The sequence below is a fragment of the Alosa pseudoharengus genome, unplaced genomic scaffold (assembly GCF_046254945.1).
Source record: "Alosa pseudoharengus isolate Yale_2024_CS ecotype anadromous, Long Island Sound unplaced genomic scaffold, YU_APseudo_1.1 YU_APseudo_1.1_scf_18, whole genome shotgun sequence".
Classification (NCBI taxonomy): Eukaryota; Metazoa; Chordata; class Actinopteri; order Clupeiformes; family Clupeidae; genus Alosa; species Alosa pseudoharengus.
Window position 1 is genome coordinate 21,698,097 of NW_027468650.1, and position 20,069 is coordinate 21,718,165.

Consider the following 20,069-nt stretch of genomic DNA (forward strand, 5'->3'; position numbering starts at 1 on the left):
TGAACATGTTAAATTCCATTAAAGCTATTTCAGTGTTTCACTGAATTCCTTATAGTTTTTTCAGGAAGCAAATCTTTAAAAAAAAACTGTTGTCCATAACCAGAGTGCCTTCCACATGGCACACCTACCCCCCTCTCCCACCTCCCCCCAACATTCTAAATCAATCGCATGTTGCTTATACACCATATGAAAGCTTGGACTCTTGGGAATCAATACCTGACAGTCTTTTTCATGTACAATCTGTATAGTGCTTTACATGATCAGATTAATCTTATTATGTCTCAATTACATTTAATCAAAATATATATATATATATATATAATATTCACAGGAATCCATAGAAATTGAATATTCATAATGTTTTATTCAATATTAGTTGTGCAGATGTATAGTCCATCTTACACACACCCACTGATCTTAGCTGGTATTCTGTCTATATTGAGAGGAATTAAAAAAAAGTGACCACAAACTTTTGACCGGTAGTGTAAAATCAAAGGATACCGGTAGCCAGGTATTGTAATTCAAATAAGTAATGGCTTGCCATAATATGTAGCCCTTCAAACTGTTCTGGCCTAGGCCTACTTAACTTTTTAGGACTATGTAGGCCTAATATTCGATATTCTTGTGTTTGTCTCTCCATTTTACCTTAAGTAAGTTAGGATATAATTGGGCTAAAACATATGAATATTATTATAAATCTCTGTATGATTGAAGGCATAATGCACATTGATTTGATGTAGGCCTAAGTCAGATTGTTATACATGTGATACATATAAAAATCTGTTTCTAGATAGCCTACAAGGTATTAATGTTATTCTCCACTAGAGAACTTACTTTTTATTTATTTATTTATTTATTTATCTAAGGGGATGGGGGCAAGTAAGGACTGTTCCCAACATTAGTTTAAAAAAAAGTGACACTTTGCGCCCGGAAGTGTCTACTTTTCTCTTTGGCTCCTTGGAAGTTACGTCATCCTGTCAACATGTAAGATGGCGACGCATCACAGGCAAAATGCTGCGGGGCGGAGGAAAGTCCAGGTAAAATGCCCCTATTAATCATACAGTAACTTGTGCACCGGTTACTGTCTGATCGGTGCTTCTTAAATGTTTTTTTGCCATGATTATGTCGTTAAATATACAGATTTGTAGAGAACAATCTTTAAACTGATCTGGCGCGAAGGGGGATGGACTGGTCCCTGCTTGACAGCCCTGCTATCAAACTAGCTATAGCTAGCTTTGCTTTGCTCCCTCCGGTAACACAGCTAGCCAAGTTATTTGTCAGCCAAGCCATTCAGCTTGCCATCAATCTGTTTCTGTGTGTTACGTTATTGAATGCATTGTCCAATGTCAATACGGATGCCATCAGGAGTGCAGTATCACCAAGTCACATGCATTTTATCTAAACTCAGCGTACTAATGTGCTTAGCTAACCCTCTTGATGTCTTGCAGTCAATGGAATTTTCGCTGGCTAATAGCTTATCTAGCTAGCTACCTAGCGGGCTAACATTAGCTGGTAGTTGTCTCAACACACGCCCCCACTTCCCAACAAGAATGCTACTTAGCATTTCCCCACAAGATGCACCACTTATGTAGAAACAACACGACAACTTGTACATTTGGTAATCATTTGACACCTAGTGGACCAGCTCTTGTCATTTAACCTTAGTCATGGCAAGCTAACTTACAGCTTTGGCGAAACTGGTTAAATGTACTGTTTGCTATCAGAAACTATCTGGCGATATATGGTAAAGCATGTTCTACTGTCATACTTTCCCCCCGCGTTGTTAACACGCTGACTTAGTTTTGATGTCAACATGTCATGGGAAGCAACCCGAGGGGGCTGCTGCTGTCATTGTAAAAGCATCGTGTGTACCCTGAATGTCAAAGGACGTCTAATCCCTATTGCCGTTTTCCATGTCACGGATATACATGTGAGATGAGAGTGATCTCCAATCACAGCGGATAACATCCTTCTGGTCACTGGTCTTAACAAATACTGAAAAACGTTTGCTCACAGTGGAGGGTGCTACAACTAAAATGATTATTAGTAGTAGTAGTCGACAAGTATTAGGACTATAATAAATAACTAGAAAATTAAATTTTGAGGAAATGACCAGTGCATGAAAATATAAACATACTGTATATTAACATAAAATGCAAAACAAACTTTTATTTGATAACAGTTGGCAGAAGTCATAGTTGATAACAACTGACAGTTGAAATGGCTGAACAGTTAAATAGTTGAGTAGTTTAAATAGTTAAATTATTTAATAGTGAATTATCGTAGTGAGGACATTTATATGTAGAGCCAGATTGTATGTTTAAAGCCTGAGACAGAGTATATAGTCAAAGATAATGAATGCGTAGCAAGATGGGTCGTCCTAGTTCATGTCTTTGAGGGCAAAGTGGAGTTCAGCTCTGGTTCAGTTCCCGCCTGCACAGTGGCGTGTCACTGACGTATGACTTACGTTTGAACGCCTCGGTTCCACGCCAGACAAGCCGGAGTACAAAATAAACTTGGTGTACACCTTCATTAATGTTGATTTTCTCCCGACTGGAGGGTCATACTATCACGACATTCTACTGAAATAGGGAGGAGGGTTTGGAGATCATGATACCGTGTCCGAAATGTGCATCCATTGCTCAGAAAAATAAGGCTTTGACAAATTCTGGGAAATTCTTGGATTCTGCCATAGACCTCAATGTTAAAAAGAGAGCCCGATCACTGCATAAATGTGCGGGGGCGTGTACTGCTACCCTATTTGCATAAATTTCCAGGGACAGGAAATGGCCTCTCATGAAGTATCTTCGTAATCAACCATCTTTGATATAGTTTAAAAGTTAAATGTAGATAGTGTAATGGATGTTGATAGACAGAAAGTTGAATGGATGTTGATAGGCAGATTGTTTAATGGATGTTGATGGGATAGTTTAATGGGTAGATGAGTGAATGGTTTGAAGAGGATGAATGGTTAGAAAGTTGGATGGAATGTGCCTTATATCCTTGTAGAATGGAGATACACAGAGAGAGTTGGCCTAATTGAGCAGAAAGCAGTTGATACAGGTGCAATCAGTTTAACTAGCTTTTTGATGGGACCTAGTTGAGCAGCTGGAAGTTGAGGTGCAAATCAAGTTAATTAGCCCATTATGATGTCATAGTCCCCATACAAAGTCTATGGGGGAAAATAAGCTTGTTTTTTATTAATATCTCAAAAAGTATAAAGTTTACAAAAGTGAAAAATACATTCCTCAAGTCTCCTTTTCAAGACCTACGTTACAAAGTTTGAACGAAGTTTCTACGTTAAACGGTTGAAGCTGAATTAGACGCAGAAATTTGGTGGGAAGAATAATAAGAAGAAGAAGAAGACTTCGGATAACAGAACAGTGCATTTTCATGCACTGTAATTATTATAAAGCCAACTGAAAAACACATTTGGCATATTTAAGTCCATCTAGATAGACCACTGTGTGGTATTCATTTGTGTCAAGAATGTGTATACTGATATGCAAACTCCAGTAGGCCGACACTGTTTCATGAAGGCTTGAACAGTTTATGTGAACAGAAGCACTTTCACTCCTGATTCTTGTGACAACCTAGTCCTAAAATTTACAGCAGGGTATGTGTGTGTTGTAACACAGGTGTCGTATGTCATCCGCGATGAGGTGGAGAAGTATAACCGCAATGGAGTTAATGCCCTGCAGCTGGACCCAGCCTTGAACCGGCTCTTCACCGCTGGCCGAGACTCCATCATCCGGATATGGAGCGTCAACCAGCACAAGGTAAACTGTCACTCATCTTTAAACCAATTCTTTGCCAGCCAAACAAAGACTGACCTCATCCCTCTAAAAGTACAATGAATGACCTTGAAAACTGTGTAGTAGCCTGCCCGCCACACTGTCTCATCTGATAAATATATTGCTTTGAAGAGGATCTGTTCATTATTTTCCAGCTGGATTGTGTTGCTGGAGGAGTGTGCTACCAACAGTAGGTGGATTTACATGGACACTTTTAATCTGATTAGAATCAGAGTAATGGCTTGGTCGGAATAAAAATGACACATATAAACACCTGATCAGAATAAAACTGTCGATCCGATAAGACTTTTAATCAGAATGATAGGGTTGGTGTATTTCATTCTTATTTCGATTGAACAGCCATGTACACAGTCAGTCGGGTTGCTCGTTAGAATAGAACGTACCCCATGTAAACAGGTGACATGAAATTTTCATTCAGAGTAGTTTAAACGGAATGACAAAATAACTGTCCATGTAAACCCACCTAGTGTCATTTTAGCAGGAGTTTGAGTTTGATAAGGGTTATGTTCTTGAAATTGAGATAGAACCATAATAGGACTTGAGGTTATTCATCCACTTTGGCATTTCAGCAGAGGTTATATTTTTTGCAGCAGGACCCTTACATAGCATCGATGGAGCATCATACAGACTGGGTCAATGACATCGTACTGTGTTGCAACGGGAAAACATGTGAGTGAGAATGCTCAGATGGCCTTCTACGTGCAGTATTTGATCTCCTCCTGTCATCTCTAATGCCGCCATTTTGTTGCCTTCCAGTAATCTCGGCCTCCTCGGACACCACAGTAAAGGTCTGGAATGCGCACAAAGGCTTCTGTATGTCGACGTTGCGAACGCATAAGGTAAGCATGCATTCCACTCTCATGTTGGTATGCGTGATTAAATATCTCCATGAATAGGGCTATAAATAATCTCAGCATTAAGTTGTTATAATATAAATTATAATTAACTCACTCAGTATATGTTGTCAAGACCCCTATTACTTAGACCAGTGATTCTTAAACTAGGGCTCGCGACCCCAAATGGGGTCGCCAAAAACTTCCGTGGGGTCGCCAATATTTTCTGTATTCAGTCTGAAATTATTATTATGCCAGGTGAAACAAAGGAAAATAATATTGGGGGAAAAATGCCTTTTTCTTATTTACACGCAGTTAAGAGAAGAAAGAGAAATGTTTTCGTCTTTCAACGAGATCTGGTTCAGTCTATGGGCTACTGGTCCGCTGATAGAAACAATGTAATCTGCTCCCACTAGCAAATTCAACTTGTTCCCGCTATTTTAAGTAAAACAAAACAAAAAGACATAGGTAGCCTACTAGCCAAAATGGACAGATGGCTGCTTAAAAAGTCAAACCAAAGCTCGGAAGTGCCATCTACCAGTGAGTCTACACCTCCGCGATCCTCAGATGGGACAAGTATACAGGCCGGTGAGAAAAAAAAGGAAAAAACGAGGCGTCGGCTTTATCAGAAAGAATTCCTGAAATATGGATTCACTTGTCATGTTAAAAATAATATCGACCACCCACAATGTGTGATTTGCGGCGATGTTCTGGCGAATGAGAGCTTAAAACCGGTCAAAATGAAACGACATCTCGAAACCCGCCATCCCGAGGACGCTATGAAACCAATGACTTTCTTTCTGCGAAAAGAAGCTGCCCTGCAAGGGGCAGAAGACCGTAGTGCATGGGCAAGCTACCTTGCCCACCAAAGCCTTGGCAGCTTCCTACGAAGTGGCCCACCTTGTGGCAAAAGCACAAAAGCCACACACAATTGCCGAAAGCCTCATCCTCCCTGCAGCAATTGCGATGACCACCGCAATGCATGGTGAAAAGATTGCAAGTGCGCTCAAGCAAATCCCCCTCTCCAATGATAGTGTCCAAGCGCATTAACGAGATCGCTAATGATATGAAATGTCAGTTAATCGAGAGAGTAAAAAACTGCAGGTTTTCTTTACAGTTAGATGAGTCTACTGACTTGGTAAGTGTCGCGCAATTATTGGTGTTTGTTCGCTACAGTTATGAAGGAAAACTTCACAAGGACATGCTGTTCTGCTCTCCGATGGAAGGAAGGTGTACCGGCAGTGACATTTTTAATTGTCTCAATGGTTGGATGGAAGACGCAGGGCTGCATTGGGCCAACTGCCTAAGCATATGCACAGACGGTGCGGCAGCTATGTTGGGGAAAAATAAAGGGCTGAAAGCAAAGGTCCTTAGCGTTGCACCACACATCAAGTTCAATCACTGCATTATCCACAGAGAGGCCCTGGCATCTAAGACACTTGAGCCCGAGCTTAACAATGTTCTCCAGACAGCAATTAAAATGGTGAATTTCATCAAATCTCGCCCACTAAATACCAGACTCTTCACCCTTCTCTGTCAGGAAATGGGGTCTACACACGAATCCCTTCTTTACCATTCTGAGGTTCGGTGGCTTTCACGGGGCAAGGTCCTAACACGGTTGTTTGAGTTGCGAAGCGAGGTGCGCACCTTCCTCTTAGACGCGAACTCTGCTTTTGCGCACCATCTCACTGACTCTGAATGGATAGCCCGTCTTGCTTATTTGTCATGCATATTCGACAAATTAAATACGCTCAACCTGTCACTACAAGGCCTCAACACTAACATCCTGACCCTCTCGGACAAAGTGAATGCTTTCACAAAGAAGTTGCAGCGTTGGGCAGTCCGTGCGGAGAGTGGGGATTTTGAGATGTTTTCGGAGCTGCATGACTTTTTGGAGGAGGATGGCGTGAATGTCAATTCATTGAAAGCCTCCATCAAAGTTCACCTCCAAAGCCTCCTCGAAAAATTCCATCAATATTTTCCGACGGAAAACGTGGAGAACTTTGATTGGATACGACAACCATTCACCAGCTGCTCTTCAAACGATCTGACATCTGAGCTCGAAGATGCGCTGCTTGAGCTATCCAGTGACCGAACCATACAGACATCGTTTGCCTCAAAAACACTGGATGAATTCTGGCTGTCTGTTGCCCAGGAATACCCCGGATTGTCCAAGGCTGCCATGGACATTCTAACGCCTTTCGGGTCGACCTATCTGTGCGAGAAGACATTTTCGTCCCTGGCATATATAAAAAATAAATACAGATGTCGGCTCAGCACCGTGGAGGAAAATCTCCGTGTCGCCGTATGCAGCATTCCTCCTAGAATTAGCTTGCTATGTTCACGGAAGCAGGCCCACCCTTCCCATTGAAAATGTTAAATAAAGTAGGCTAGGCCTAAACCAGAAAAGGGAAATAAAAAAAATATTGTATTGTTATCGCCACATATAATTAATGTAACGTTGTAGGCCTAATGGTGCATGTGTATGTGTGTGCGCGCGCGCTCAACGCACATAGCGTTCTGATCTGATATGGCGGCAGCTTGTTTAATCGTGATTGTTTGTTTTTCTCTGTTCTTGTTCATATGGAGTAAATAAAACGAATTACATTGCTTTCTAGTTTTTGCTTGATTTAGTTGTTAACGTTTGAGGGGGGGGGGGCGGTATTTTGAGAAGGCTAAGGACTTAAAATGGGTTTTGGGAAAGTGGGGTCGCTAGACCTTTCCATACTTTTTTGTGGGGTCGCCAGACAAAAAGTTTAAGAACCACTGACTTAGTACAGTTTTTCAAGTAGTCAGTACTGCGTCAAATCAGTCAAGTGAAAGCCGGTAGGATCCTGATTAGATTTGTCTGTTACTGACTGTTTGCTCACGTGACGTATGTCTGTATGTGCCTTTGGTGTGTCTGCGTTTTACAGGACTATGTCAAAGCCTTAGCATATGCTAAAGATAAGGAACTGGTGGCCTCTGCAGGCCTTGACAGGCAGATCTTCTTGTGGGACGTGAACACATTAACAGCTCTTACTGCCTCAAATAACACAGTCACCAGTAAGTAGTCTTGCTGTTTTTCAGCAGAATGTAACAGAATGTGTATTCACTCATTTGTCAGCTGATGTAGAACACCTGATCCCGGTTACACTACGGTATATTTGTGTGGATACTTACTAGCTTTTCTGCCTGACTAGTTTTGTGAATAAAGTATTGATTAAACAGCATCTGTCTGTTTGGGCACTTCGATTTCACATGTTTGAAAGTTGATATGAATGATGTGTTGACTGTAGAGCTTTTAGTGGTTGAATGTTTGCCCTTCAACACACATGCTCAGGATATTGTAGACTTACTGAAGACTCTTTTGTGTGTCACAGCGTCTTCGCTTAGTGGAAATAAGGACTCCATCTATAGCCTGGCTATGAATCAGATGGGCACAGTCATTGTGTCAGGCTCCACTGAAAAGGTTTTTTTTTTTCACACTAAGTATAATGGATTTGATGTCTTTAAATTACATAGAGATATGTGTAAATACATCTGTTTTGGTCTGAGGTAATGTAACTAAAAGCTGTTAATTTCAGTGGGTTGTGTCTTCAATGTGTTTGACATTGTAGGTATTACGAGTTTGGGATCCTCGAACTTGTGCCAAGCTCATGAAGTTGAAAGGCCACACAGACAACGTCAAGTCATTGCTCTTAAACCGCGATGGCACACAGGTGAAAATTCACATCATGCTACCACACAATGATCTTTAGCTTTTTTGAAAATAATACAGCTACCAAACATGTACCTGAATACGATAATTTGACTGTTCTGGACCAGTGGTTGTCCATACTGACTGCTCTAAACTCCATTTTATGGGCCTGTGGTTTGAGTAATTGCATAACTGAAGCAGTAGCAGAAGTGTGTTGTTCTTGTTTTGTCACGGTTCTCCATCAAACTAAACCCAACGAATTGGATCTTGCCCTCTGTCACCAGTGTTTGTCGGGCAGTTCCGACGGAACCATCCGGCTGTGGTCGCTGGGCCAGCAGCGCTGCATCGCCACGTACCGCGTCCACGACGAGGGCGTGTGGGCACTGCAGGTCAACGAGGCCTTCACACACGTCTACTCCGGTGGTCGTGACCGCAAGATCTACTGCACGGACCTACGCAACCCGGACATCCGTGTCCTCATCTGTGAGGAGAAGGCCCCTGTCCTCAAGGTGAGAAAAAGAGATAGACGGTGTGGTGGCTACTGTGTGGTGGACAGTTATGTAAGTATGGAGCTTGGAGCTGTGCTTCCACTCAATTGATGTACAATAAATAGCAACACAGTGACTCTCATCTCAGATGTGCTTTGCTGGCCTATGTTGGTATTAGTGTAAGACATGTGCATTGCTGGCCAGTGGGGGAATTGTACGACTAGGTCGCGACCAACGGGTGGGTCGCAGGAGATTTTATTGGGGTCGCCAGCACAATTTATGTTGTGTAATAGGCCTAACTTATACCATTTAGCCAGGAAAGCTAACAGTTTTCTATAAGGATCTAGTTTCTTAACTACAGTCACGGCCCTATGTGCAATTTTGCATTTAGAATAGCTCTGAAACTGGGGGGCGAACGAGTCACAGAGCGAACAGCGTGGACATCTCACTCACAAAATGAAACATTTCTGTGGGGCGCCTGCCATGGACCTCGCAGTTGCAAAATGCAAGGGACATGAATCAGCCTTTTTGCACAAACATTAACGGACACCATCTCTTCAGCTTAACCGAAATCTAGTCAACTAAAGCAGACATCTGTATACCGGACATGGCTATTCAATTTGCGTCATAGGCTGTAGATATTTTCAATTGTAGATGCACTCTTTAAAGTTAATAGCAACCTCCTCACATTCCTTAATATTTTGGATTTAAAACACACGACAGCACATTATATTAGGCTACAATTTAAATAGACATTATGGCAGTGTTTCCTCTATGTTGTTTTGGTAGTGGCGGCCCCCCACGGTTTAATTTTCTTCCCCCACGGTATCAGAAATGGGGCAGAAGCACAATAGTCGCAGTTGCCTTTCAAAATTCATTGTGCAGACCTGTTGTAGATTCTCCAAATATACAGCTCAATCACAACTGAAAACTAGATGTACCGCATATCGGTACAAAATATGACCGCCGCTCAGTCCTGTACATCCGTTCCGCAAAAAGAAATCACACTTCAATTTGTCTCCATATTTTACGCTATCCCCCACTCTTGAAACTTTTGTGTATGCTTGTTTGGCATGCCTGAGTGTGTGTGTGCGGCTGCACAGAAAGTAGCCTACTGGTGCTGAAAAGGTGAATAGATTGTAGAATAGCCAAAGAAGATGTAGCATTGTTATAAAACCTTTAAAATCTCTAAACAATCACAAGTATGGCAGTTCATCACAGTTCATCAATGGCAACTGGATTGATGAAAGGTCATACACCTGTAGGCTACATTGTATTTGGGAAAAGCAAAAGGTATCAGCATAATGTTATTTATTTATTTATTTATTTATTTATTTATAAACAAAAACATCTCTGTCAGTTCCATGCCGTTTTCAACAGCTATCAAAAACAAAGGTCATTTTTGGATGGATGGATTTTTTGTGAATGTTTCTTCTTCTACATAAGATTTTAGTCATCTTTAGTTCATGTGATACTTTATTGTCAAAGCACAAATTAAGTAACAGTAGTCTGAAACGTTATTGTTAATGCACAAATTAAAGGAACCATATGTAAGATTGTGGCCAAAAATGGTACTGCAATCACTTTCAAATTACTGTAGAGCGGTGTATCCCCTCCCCCTCCCCCCTGACTCGAGGTTGCCAACCCGGATGGCGAAACACTACTGACTTTGTGATTAGTAAATAGGTGGAGGGTGGCGCATCAGGCCAAAACACAACATGACATGACAAAACACAACATCAACATCAGTTGAGGGCTGCAACTTCACTTTTTAAATGACAATATCCTGGCCGGACTACTGTTGTCAGTCATATAAATATTTGAAATGAACATGATTTCTTAATGTCTAGTGACACATCAGGGCCATTTTAGGATTAATTGAAATACATTTCTTACATACGGTTCCTTTAAGTAACAGTAGTCTGAAACGAAATGCTGTTTTACATTGAAAGTAATTGTAGGTGAATAATTACTTAATATTGATCTTAGACTGGCGAACTTCAGGAAAAACTCGGGAATCAGGTTTATTCTGTTACAAGCAGAGAGAGTACAAAAAAAGGTCTATGGTCTATGTAGGCCTGGCCATGGCACAAGGCCATGGCCTCTGTAGGATCACCCTCTCTCTCTCAGTTCTCCATGCTCTAATCTGATCTGACAAACATTGCAGTTTAGTTACTTTTAAATGTTTTAAACAAAGAACAAAATGGCGCCAAGAACAATCCCACTTGGTTGGTTCTTCACTTGGTATCAGACACACCTACTCACACCCACTTCACACCTATGTAAATAGCATGAGGAGAGATATCTTATATATCAGAAATATCACTTATAGAATGTTCCAAACATTCTCACAATCACATCATTACAATCCTTGTAATGAGACTATCAAAATGATACCAGACATGAATACATTTACATTTCATGATACATGGATACATTATATCAAGGTAGCATCCTTTGTCTTGTGTAAGTGATAGGCCTTAAACCAGCACATTAGCATTCCATTGGGGGAGGGGATAGTGTCTTTGTTTAAAACCAAGATGGGTTACATGGCTAACTAAAAGTAGTCTTGAAGTTAAATTATTATCCATTTTAACCATACATTTTATTGCTATCAACATCTAACCAGTGGTGCAAATAACTGACATGTCCAAATGGACCTTGATGAAATGCGTCGCTAGACTGTTCATACACTGTTTGTGTTGCAGCGAAGTGTCAGTTGTCAGTTCTGTGGGACGGGGGGACGGTGGGGGGGTGGGGGTGTGGTTCGGACAGGCCTGCCCCCACTGCTTAAAAAATTCCTAGAGGAAACACTGACATTTTAAATTCTATTATTTCCTCTCGTTTTCCACCTTGTGAACTCTACTAGGCTAGGCTACAATAAAGACACATTATCTTTTGGCTATTGCGCAAAAGCCTCTTGTTCCATTCTTACAACATAGCCTGTCACAACATACCGTGACAGGCGTATCTTTTCGGTAGTCATTTCCAACTTTCCACGCTAATGATGCTCAAAATGCAACACAACTGTGCTCAAAGCAGGATGAGAAAAAGCTGAGGTTGTGTGTTTGTACAAAACTTTTTACAGCTTTGAAAGTATTTAACATTGTTTCGTGTGTAATTGAGATTGCAGAATTGTGGGAAACTGAAGAGTCAGTGCATCACCAATCCCTGTAATAGTAGTGGTAGTAGGTCAGACCTAGTAGGCGCTATTACGTATCCAGATATGGCACTGTAGAATGGTTTGGGGGGGGGGGGGGCATAGAAAAGTTTAACAATATTGGTGGATGATTGTTTGCTCTGAAGTGAATGGGTCGCGATGGTCTGTCGTTTTTAAAAAGTGGGTCCCCAGAAAAAAAGTTTGGGAAACACTGGTGTAAGGCATGTATTCCATTGTGTCTTTGGCTCAGATGGAGCTTGACCGATCTGCAGACACTCCCTCAGCTATTTGGGTCTCCACCACCAAGTCTACGGTTAATAAATGGGTAAGGACCTCACTGTTGCCTCCACTCACAACACCACTCACTTCTTCACCTTGACAAGGCAGTGGCTGTTGGAACTTCATTTATTCAAGCCAACTGATAATAACTAAAAAAAAATCGACAGGGCTTGCTAAAATCCCTCACATTTTCCTAAAGTTAGTCATAACAATCTCCAGTGCCAGAATTTGAAGCATATCTTTAGAGTGCAATTATCCACATCATGCTTTTAAGAATAAAATTTTTGTCCATATACTGAAACTGCTTATTTCACTCTCCTCCTTCGCTCTGCATCTGTGCAGTCTCTAAAGGGCATGCATAATTTCCGAGCATCTGGTGATTATGACAACGACTGCAGCACTCCCCTGACGCCACTTTGCACACAGCCAGAGCAGGTCATCAAAGGTAAGCCCCCCTGTGGCACAGAACACACTCAAAATATGTCGCTTGAGGAACACGACAAACAACTAGTACAAATGAGGGGAGTGTTGGTGCTTGATTGCCTCAAACTCTGTAACTGTATAGATTGACTATTTTAAGATGAGTAAGATGCGCCATTTATTTAAATCCCTCTGGCAGTTTTTCACTGATTTCCCTACTCTTTTTTCCCCCTTGTCTTTGTCATGATGGATTTTGGAGACAACTGTTGTAGCTGCTTATCTGTAAAGAGATGACGGAGTGCCAAGTAAGCAGGCCCAGCAGCACAGATGCTATTGTGCCAGTAGCCACCAGGGTGTGTTGTGACTCCACTTGTCATGAGCACTCTAGCATGTCAGAGTTGTTGGAGCTTTGGAATGAGTTGATGAGATGACATCAAAGACTGCTGACTTGTTGTTGGGCCTTGGTTAGGGCTTGTGGAGACGGAAAAGGAAGTTGACAAATTTGTATAAGAGGTTCTCACGAAATACAGATGCCCCATTATAGTCACTTGTTCATTGTTCATTGTAATTTTTTAGGGCATAGACAAGTGTCAGCAACTTGGTGATGTCTGCTTATATTACTTTGTCTTTGTCACCAGACAGTGGTCCCTCATGATATGGAAAAAAAAATATGTTTTATTTAGGAACGTCCTCATATTCATGACTAGTGCAGATACTGGCTAAATATTGCTGTTTTCAGATCTCAGTGATTTCTTATTACTAAGTAACAGCCACGCTTTTCCGGTTTCTTTTGTTTTTTTTAAGTGAAGTCCTTCCACAGGTCAGCATTTTTTTTTTGTAATTGATTTTGATAATGTTCTCTGTTTATCAGGGGGAGCCAGTATAATCCAGTGCCACATTCTTAATGACAAAAGACACATCCTTACCAAAGACACAAACAACAATGTAGCATATTGGGATGTGTTGAAGGTGGGTTTGCTCTCACTGTCCTACCAGTATGCTTGTTGTAATAGCTACAGTGTATGGTTGTATGGTTGACAGATAATGAAAACAGTGACTCATTTGAATGTTTGCTTTGTGTGACTCTCAGGCATGCAAGGTCGAGGACCTTGGAAAGATGGAATTTGATGAGGAAATCAAGAAACGTTTCAAGATGGTCTATGTGCCAAACTGGTTCTCTGTGGATTTGAAAACCGGGGTGAGCACAACTGCACTTACAAGTTATCAGCCACATCGTTATCTAATTGCTGTTAAACCCTGCGGTTAACCCGGAGGCTAATTGCAAAGGCGTCAACTAAATCATAGTTGACTTAATTTACTGTCAACCGTGTACAGATGCTGACAATCACCCTGGATGAGAGTGACTGCTTTGCCGCGTGGGTGTCTGCCAAGGATGCTGGGTTCACTAGTCCTGATGGATCTGACCCAAAACGTGAGTATTGCACCATGGAAACCTATCAACCTTGCTCTGCCAGTTGAGCCACAGGAATTGGAAAGTGTTAACTGAGCCAAGGCATTGAACTCAAGCATGAACAGATAACACATTATCCATTTATCCATCTGACTGTAGGGGACCTTGGTTAATACTAACACTGCTCTCTACTTATTGCCTAAACATGAGTTAAGAGCATTGGAATGTGTTATGTCTAGAATGAAGGACATTTTGCCCTAGCGGAAGAGTTTCAGTTTTTTTTTTATTTGTTCCCCCATGTGTGTCCACATTCTGTTTCCTGTTTGATGCACAGAGAAGGTTGTAGTCAGTTATTGTATAACTGCAGGCACTTATTGTATTCATATTTCTTTACACCCATAACTATTTGCAGCAGCAAATGACAACTAATGATGGATTTTACAGTTATGACCAGGGTAGGAATTTCACGGGGGCCAAGTATCAGCCCAGAATTTTCCAATCTGTGCACCCCTAATGTATGTAAAGGTTTATAGAGGATGGCTTAGTTAGTGTTCTTTACTGTTGCAGTGAATCTTGGAGGACTCTTACTGCAAGCCCTGTTAGAATACTGGCCACGGACACACATCAATCCCATGGATGAGGAGACAGAGCTCAACCACGGTCAGTGGAGTCGCCTGCAAATGGCGTGAGAGTTATCTGGCAGTTTGTTTGTTTGTTTGTTTGTTTGTACGTGTGTGCGTGCATTCTAGCTGAAGAGAGTCTCTCTATGTTTTCAGTGAATGGGGAGCATGAGAGCAGAATACAGAAAGGAAATGGCTACTTCCAGGTGCCTCCACACACCCCTGTCATTTTCGGGGAGGCAGGAGGGAGAACTCTGTTCAGGTGAGCCTCTTGTTTTTTTTTTTTTTTTTTTTTTTTACTTTACTTTAAACTGGTGAGTTTCCATGAATCTGTGTAGTGGATGTGCTTGATGGTGTTTTGGTCCCTCACCGTTGATTTCAAGGCAGCCCTGCCATACCTAACCCTAACCCTAGTGCATTCCAGGCAGCGATGCCTTGAAGTCGACGGTGGGGGCCCAAAAGACCATATAGCAGTGGATGTTGTGGGTGGTGGTGTGGTGTTTGTGGTTGTAATTTGAGTCTGTGAAATACTGTACATGCTGATCAGTAGATGCAGGGAAGCTGGAAAATGGGGTTATGATTGAATCATGAACTAGGCAGTGCTGGTATCTGTTCATTAGAAAAGGTAATATGGCATACGTTCAGGAATATAGTCATAACAACAGTTGTATAGAAGAGGGGCTAAACAAGTTTCTAAAGAAATGTATACACCAGGAAATATGAAATAGAAAGACGATTGTTTTTGTGTAGGTTTAGAGTGATTTTTGTGTCTGACGAAGGTGAATTTTGGTTCAACAAAGTTTTTCCATTGTCATGCCGCGTGTCTCCAAGGTATTCCAAAGCACCAGCATCACACTAGTATCATATTCCTGCTCCGATGCTCACATTCCACAGATGGTTGATTACTTTATGTGGCATTCATGAGGGCAGTGTAGCCTTGTAATTCAAGATGATTGCGAGTGTAACCTTTTTCAGCCTTTTTAATACTAGGACCACAAAGGTCAAATTTCAATTCTACCTGAATTAAATCATTCAAGGGATTTCCTGGCAAGCGAGGTGACCTGTATGTGGGAAAAACTCGTGCATTACAGTGAGAGTACAGTAGATTTTCTGGATACATCAGTAGCTTATAGTTGTTTATACAAAAGGGATCCTTCTGCATCACTCTTACATTTTAGATTTAGTTTTAGTTTAGTTTAGTTTACACGTGCCCATCTTCATTACATAAAGATGGGCACGTGTATACAAATCTAATGTGATTGCAGTGTGTCTGTAATGCTTTTGAAATGTAATTGTGCTTGTCTGCAGGTTACTCTGTCGAGATTCAGGTGGAGAAACTGAATCCATGCTGCTCAACGAGACGGTTCCACAGTGGGTTATTGACATCACAGTGGATGTGAGGGACAAATGTCTTCTCCTTTTCATCTACATACAGTGGTTTGAAGTCAGTAACAGGAAAACCATATATCAAAGAGCCAATGTGTCTTTATCATCTTTTTTCAGAAAAACATGCCGAAATTCAACAAAATCCCATTCTACCTCCAGCCACACTCATCCTCTGGAGCAAAAACGCTGAAGAAGTAAGTTACATACGTTATGCCGAAATCGCCTTACCTTTTAATACAGGGCTATTCAACTCCCTTACCAAGTGGGCCAGACAGGAAAACTACTGGGTCTTTGCGAGCTACCCAAAATATGGTGTTGCTAAAATTACTCCTATTGTGGCTATAAGAGACATGCATTCATGAGTATCCAGCAGCATTTAATGAGTTCAGTAAAATATATTCACAAACACGGGATATGGTGGACATTCCTTCTAAGATTCTAAGATTTCCTACTCTAAGATGCATCAATAGGCTCTCAAAACAATTCCAAACAGAAATAAGGTGCAGAAATAAACCAGTAAAACAGTGTCAGGGGGTGGAATATATAACATTCTCACTCAACTTCTGTCATAGCTCATATTTTTAAAAGCAATCAGTGACAAACAATAAGCAGCATTTTAATGCCTCAATCAATCACTGTCTGTTACTGTAGATGATATGTGCCTTCAACGCTCCACTGTCATCTGGTTTGCAGGGACCGCTTGTCAGCCAGCGACATGCTGCAGGTGCGCAAAGTGATGGAGCACGTCTACGAGAAGATCATTAACTTGGACAACGAGTCCCAGGCGGGCGGGACGGCCAGTGAGAAGCCCAGTGAGCAGAAGGAGGAGGAGGACATGGCCGTGCTGGCGGAGGAGAAGATCGAGCTACTGTGTCAGGACCAGGTACACACCTCCATTAGCTTCCCTTATGGGATCATGTGGCGGGTGTCGACCTATCTTTGTTTGTAATAAAAAGATACTATCACTGCATACTGGTCTAATATAAGGAATTGTTTACGAGGAGCTCTCCTGTGTTGTCGACCCAAAATCAAGTTTGTGTTCAGTGGCAACATGGCCAAGTGGTGTTTTTTTCTGAACATGTGTGCTTAATGGTATCTGTGGTAACGTATTTTGAAAGGATGGTCTTGACTATTCAGTGAAACAAAATACTTCAGTTGAAAAAAGAATCCAGTCATTTCTTTTCTGCTCTCCAAAAGGTCCTGGACCCTAACATGGACCTGCGGACAGTAAAGCACTTCATCTGGAAGAGTGGGGGCGACCTAACGCTTCACTACCGCCAGAAGTCCACGTGAGGGCAGGAGGGGAGACTGCTGCACTCCAAACCAACGCCTGTTCCTACCCCTCTGCCACCCCCCCCCCCCCCCAACCCTCTCCACCCTCAGGGTGCCAACATGGACCACTGCACTCAGCCCACACACCCACCCTCTTCCATCAGTAACACTTTAGGAGGCAAACCAACCAACTACTCACAGATATGCCCCCCCCCCATACCCTCACACCCCTACTTGCTTCATATCTCAGTCATAAACCACCTGGTCACTAAAGCTGTTGTCACCTCTGCACTAGTGGAAGTGGAGTGTCATTTTGAATCTGCCATGTTCAGACAGAAATGGTTAGGCGGCTTGAATGAGGAGGAAAAGGTCCGGCAGATCCTGCTTTGTACAGTGAAAACAGACTCGTCATCAGTGGAGTTTGTCACTTTATTTAATATGACTCCTTTTTTTTATCGATGTAATACAGATTTGTCTTGGCATCTGAATCAACACCTTTTTTTTTTTCTTGAGAGATGCCCCAACAACTGATAGTTCTTGTTGGGACATCTTAGACCAAGGTGTTATGAATTTGTCCTACATTCCAGGGATTTCTTTTCTGTTCCATATTCACCAACACCACCCCTCCTCCAGCTTCATTCATAACTGTCCACAGGGTTCAGACAGGAAGACGAGGAGGAAATCAAAGGGATGATCACAATCCTGACCTGCATGACAGGCAGCATTTTAATACAATCAGCTAATTCATAGAATGTAAGAGAGCGCTGCTTTTCAAAAACAGGAAGCCTATCCTGAGCAATGCGTTGTTCTTTAGGCACAGGGGGCTCGGACAACTTAACATATGGACTCAAAATCTCATATTGCATTGCTGTCTTACGTTGCTCCTCGTAAATCATTGATGCCGCCATTTTGTAAATATATTGTAATTATTTTGTAGGCAAACTGACTGATGAGTTGTTGACCCTGATGATCAGGATTTTTTTTTTTTTTTAAAGCAAACATGTTTTCTTCAAAAGGGTGCTTTTTTCACATGTAAATGAGATGAGATTCATGACAGGTGTGCTGGTGGATTCCCAGGAGTTAGATTTCCAGTACAGGACCGTAAAAGGTGTGTGTGTGGTTTTACTTGTGATTGTCTGCTGCTAACTATCAGGATACCTTAACAGGAGAGGGATTAGGACAAGAAGTCTACAGAAAACACACTGTTCACATTGTGTGAACTGATCCTCCACATGAACAGCTCATAGTGGTTGCATTGACATGGACCCATCTTGTGAACCACTGTGTATTGACATTAGGGAATGTAAGCAACATGTGGTTCAGTTAGGGTCATACCCAGTGCTTCATGAATGATGATCCATTGGTGCATTGTCTATGCTGTATTCTGCTCTGTGCATGCAATATCAGTGATTTATGTAGTTGCTCCTGGTGGGACAGTGTGACCAAATACCGTTGAGGAACAGAAGAACTTGACAGATCATACAATAGGGATATGACTGGATGGTGGAATAACTCAGATTATTTTTTTTTATTTATGCAAAACATTATACTGTGCCCAGCTCAAAAAGCAGATGGACTACAACAATGTGATCTGCACAGTGCTAAAACATGTATAATAACAAAGAATATATTTGGTGTTAGTAAAACGATGGAGAAGGTACAGCCTAACTAGTTGTTGAATTAAAGGCTCAACACAAAGCAAAATGCTCTAGGAAATATCCAAGGCCTCCACATCCACTACCCTATATCCTTGCTCCTTGTGTTGATTGTAATTAAATGTAGTATATTTTGGGTAAATAACTGCTTAATAAATTAACCAACATCAAGAAAAAAGTGTAATTGTCTGGGTATGTAGGTAAGGGAGATGATCTTTAACCCAACACATATTTTAAAGTCACATATTTTAACAGCTTAATTTTGAGAAAAAAAAATCCCCTTTTGAAATCATATCAGGAAGTTTCCAGTTGTCACATGTCCTCTCAAAACCTCAACGGTATGTTATCTATTTAGCGATCGGTGTGCACTGCATTCCTATCATAGATGGTGTAAGTCACCTTAACAGAAAGGCAACTTGGTGTCATTGGTGTTCATCCAACATGCTACTCTTATTTAGTGTTCCATGTCCTAGCCACATTTCTTATCAAGCTTATTGCCTTTATTCAGCAGGAGGGAGAGAAAGAGATGGAGTGGGACCTGACGTGGTATGGCCGGCCGCTGCAGCTACTTGTGCCACAATGTTTTCAGTAAAACCTATTTATAAAAAGTATACAGTTTAAGAAAAATACACCAAGATGAATAATTGATTCATTTTCAAGTAAGCAAAGTAACATTTACACACAACTTGAAAATAGGAGTTGTTTGGGTGCTAAAGTATTTTAACCCATTAAGACCATATGCGCCTTACAAGCGTTTATCTGTTTAAGGCCGGATGCGTTCTCGGAGTGTTTCTGATTCAGGTTTTAGCAGGTGGTTTTCAGAAAATGCTTAGGTTTAAGAGAGCTTTTTTGATGGGCGCTCTAGGTCTTAATAGGTTAAACAAGGTAGTGACATCAATGATTATATATATTATGAGGGGATAAAACAATCCTGTATGACTTGAAGAGATTGTTGTGTTTGTATAATATGGTGCATTATAAACGACAGTAGTTGACAGTGTTGTGTGATTCGATAACACTTCAGAATATCTGGGTTCATTTCACAGTAGAT

General features: G+C 41.4%; 1 protein-coding gene across 2 annotated transcripts; it reads left to right on the forward strand.

Moving 5' to 3' along the window:
* The first annotated feature begins 953 nt into the window (after positions 1-953).
* Positions 954-20,015, forward strand: wdr48a (WD repeat domain 48a). 2 transcript variants are annotated; one of them, XM_076290517.1, is made up of 19 exons: positions 954-1,037; positions 3,639-3,779; positions 4,406-4,484; positions 4,572-4,654; positions 7,564-7,693; positions 8,011-8,099; positions 8,248-8,349; positions 8,612-8,836; positions 12,226-12,300; positions 12,597-12,699; positions 13,546-13,643; positions 13,765-13,872; positions 14,010-14,106; positions 14,653-14,745; positions 14,862-14,967; positions 16,014-16,101; positions 16,209-16,285; positions 16,785-16,974; positions 17,289-20,015. In XM_076290517.1, exons 1-19 carry the CDS (start codon positions 990-992, stop codon positions 17,382-17,384), a joined length of 2,028 nt encoding a protein of 675 aa, XP_076146632.1. In that variant the 5' UTR covers positions 954-989; the 3' UTR covers positions 17,385-20,015. The 2 variants fall into 2 exon arrangements, with proteins under 2 accessions (XP_076146632.1, XP_076146631.1); XM_076290516.1 differs by having other exon boundaries at positions 981-1,037; positions 4,409-4,484.
* Positions 20,016-20,069: the final 54 nt, after the last annotated feature.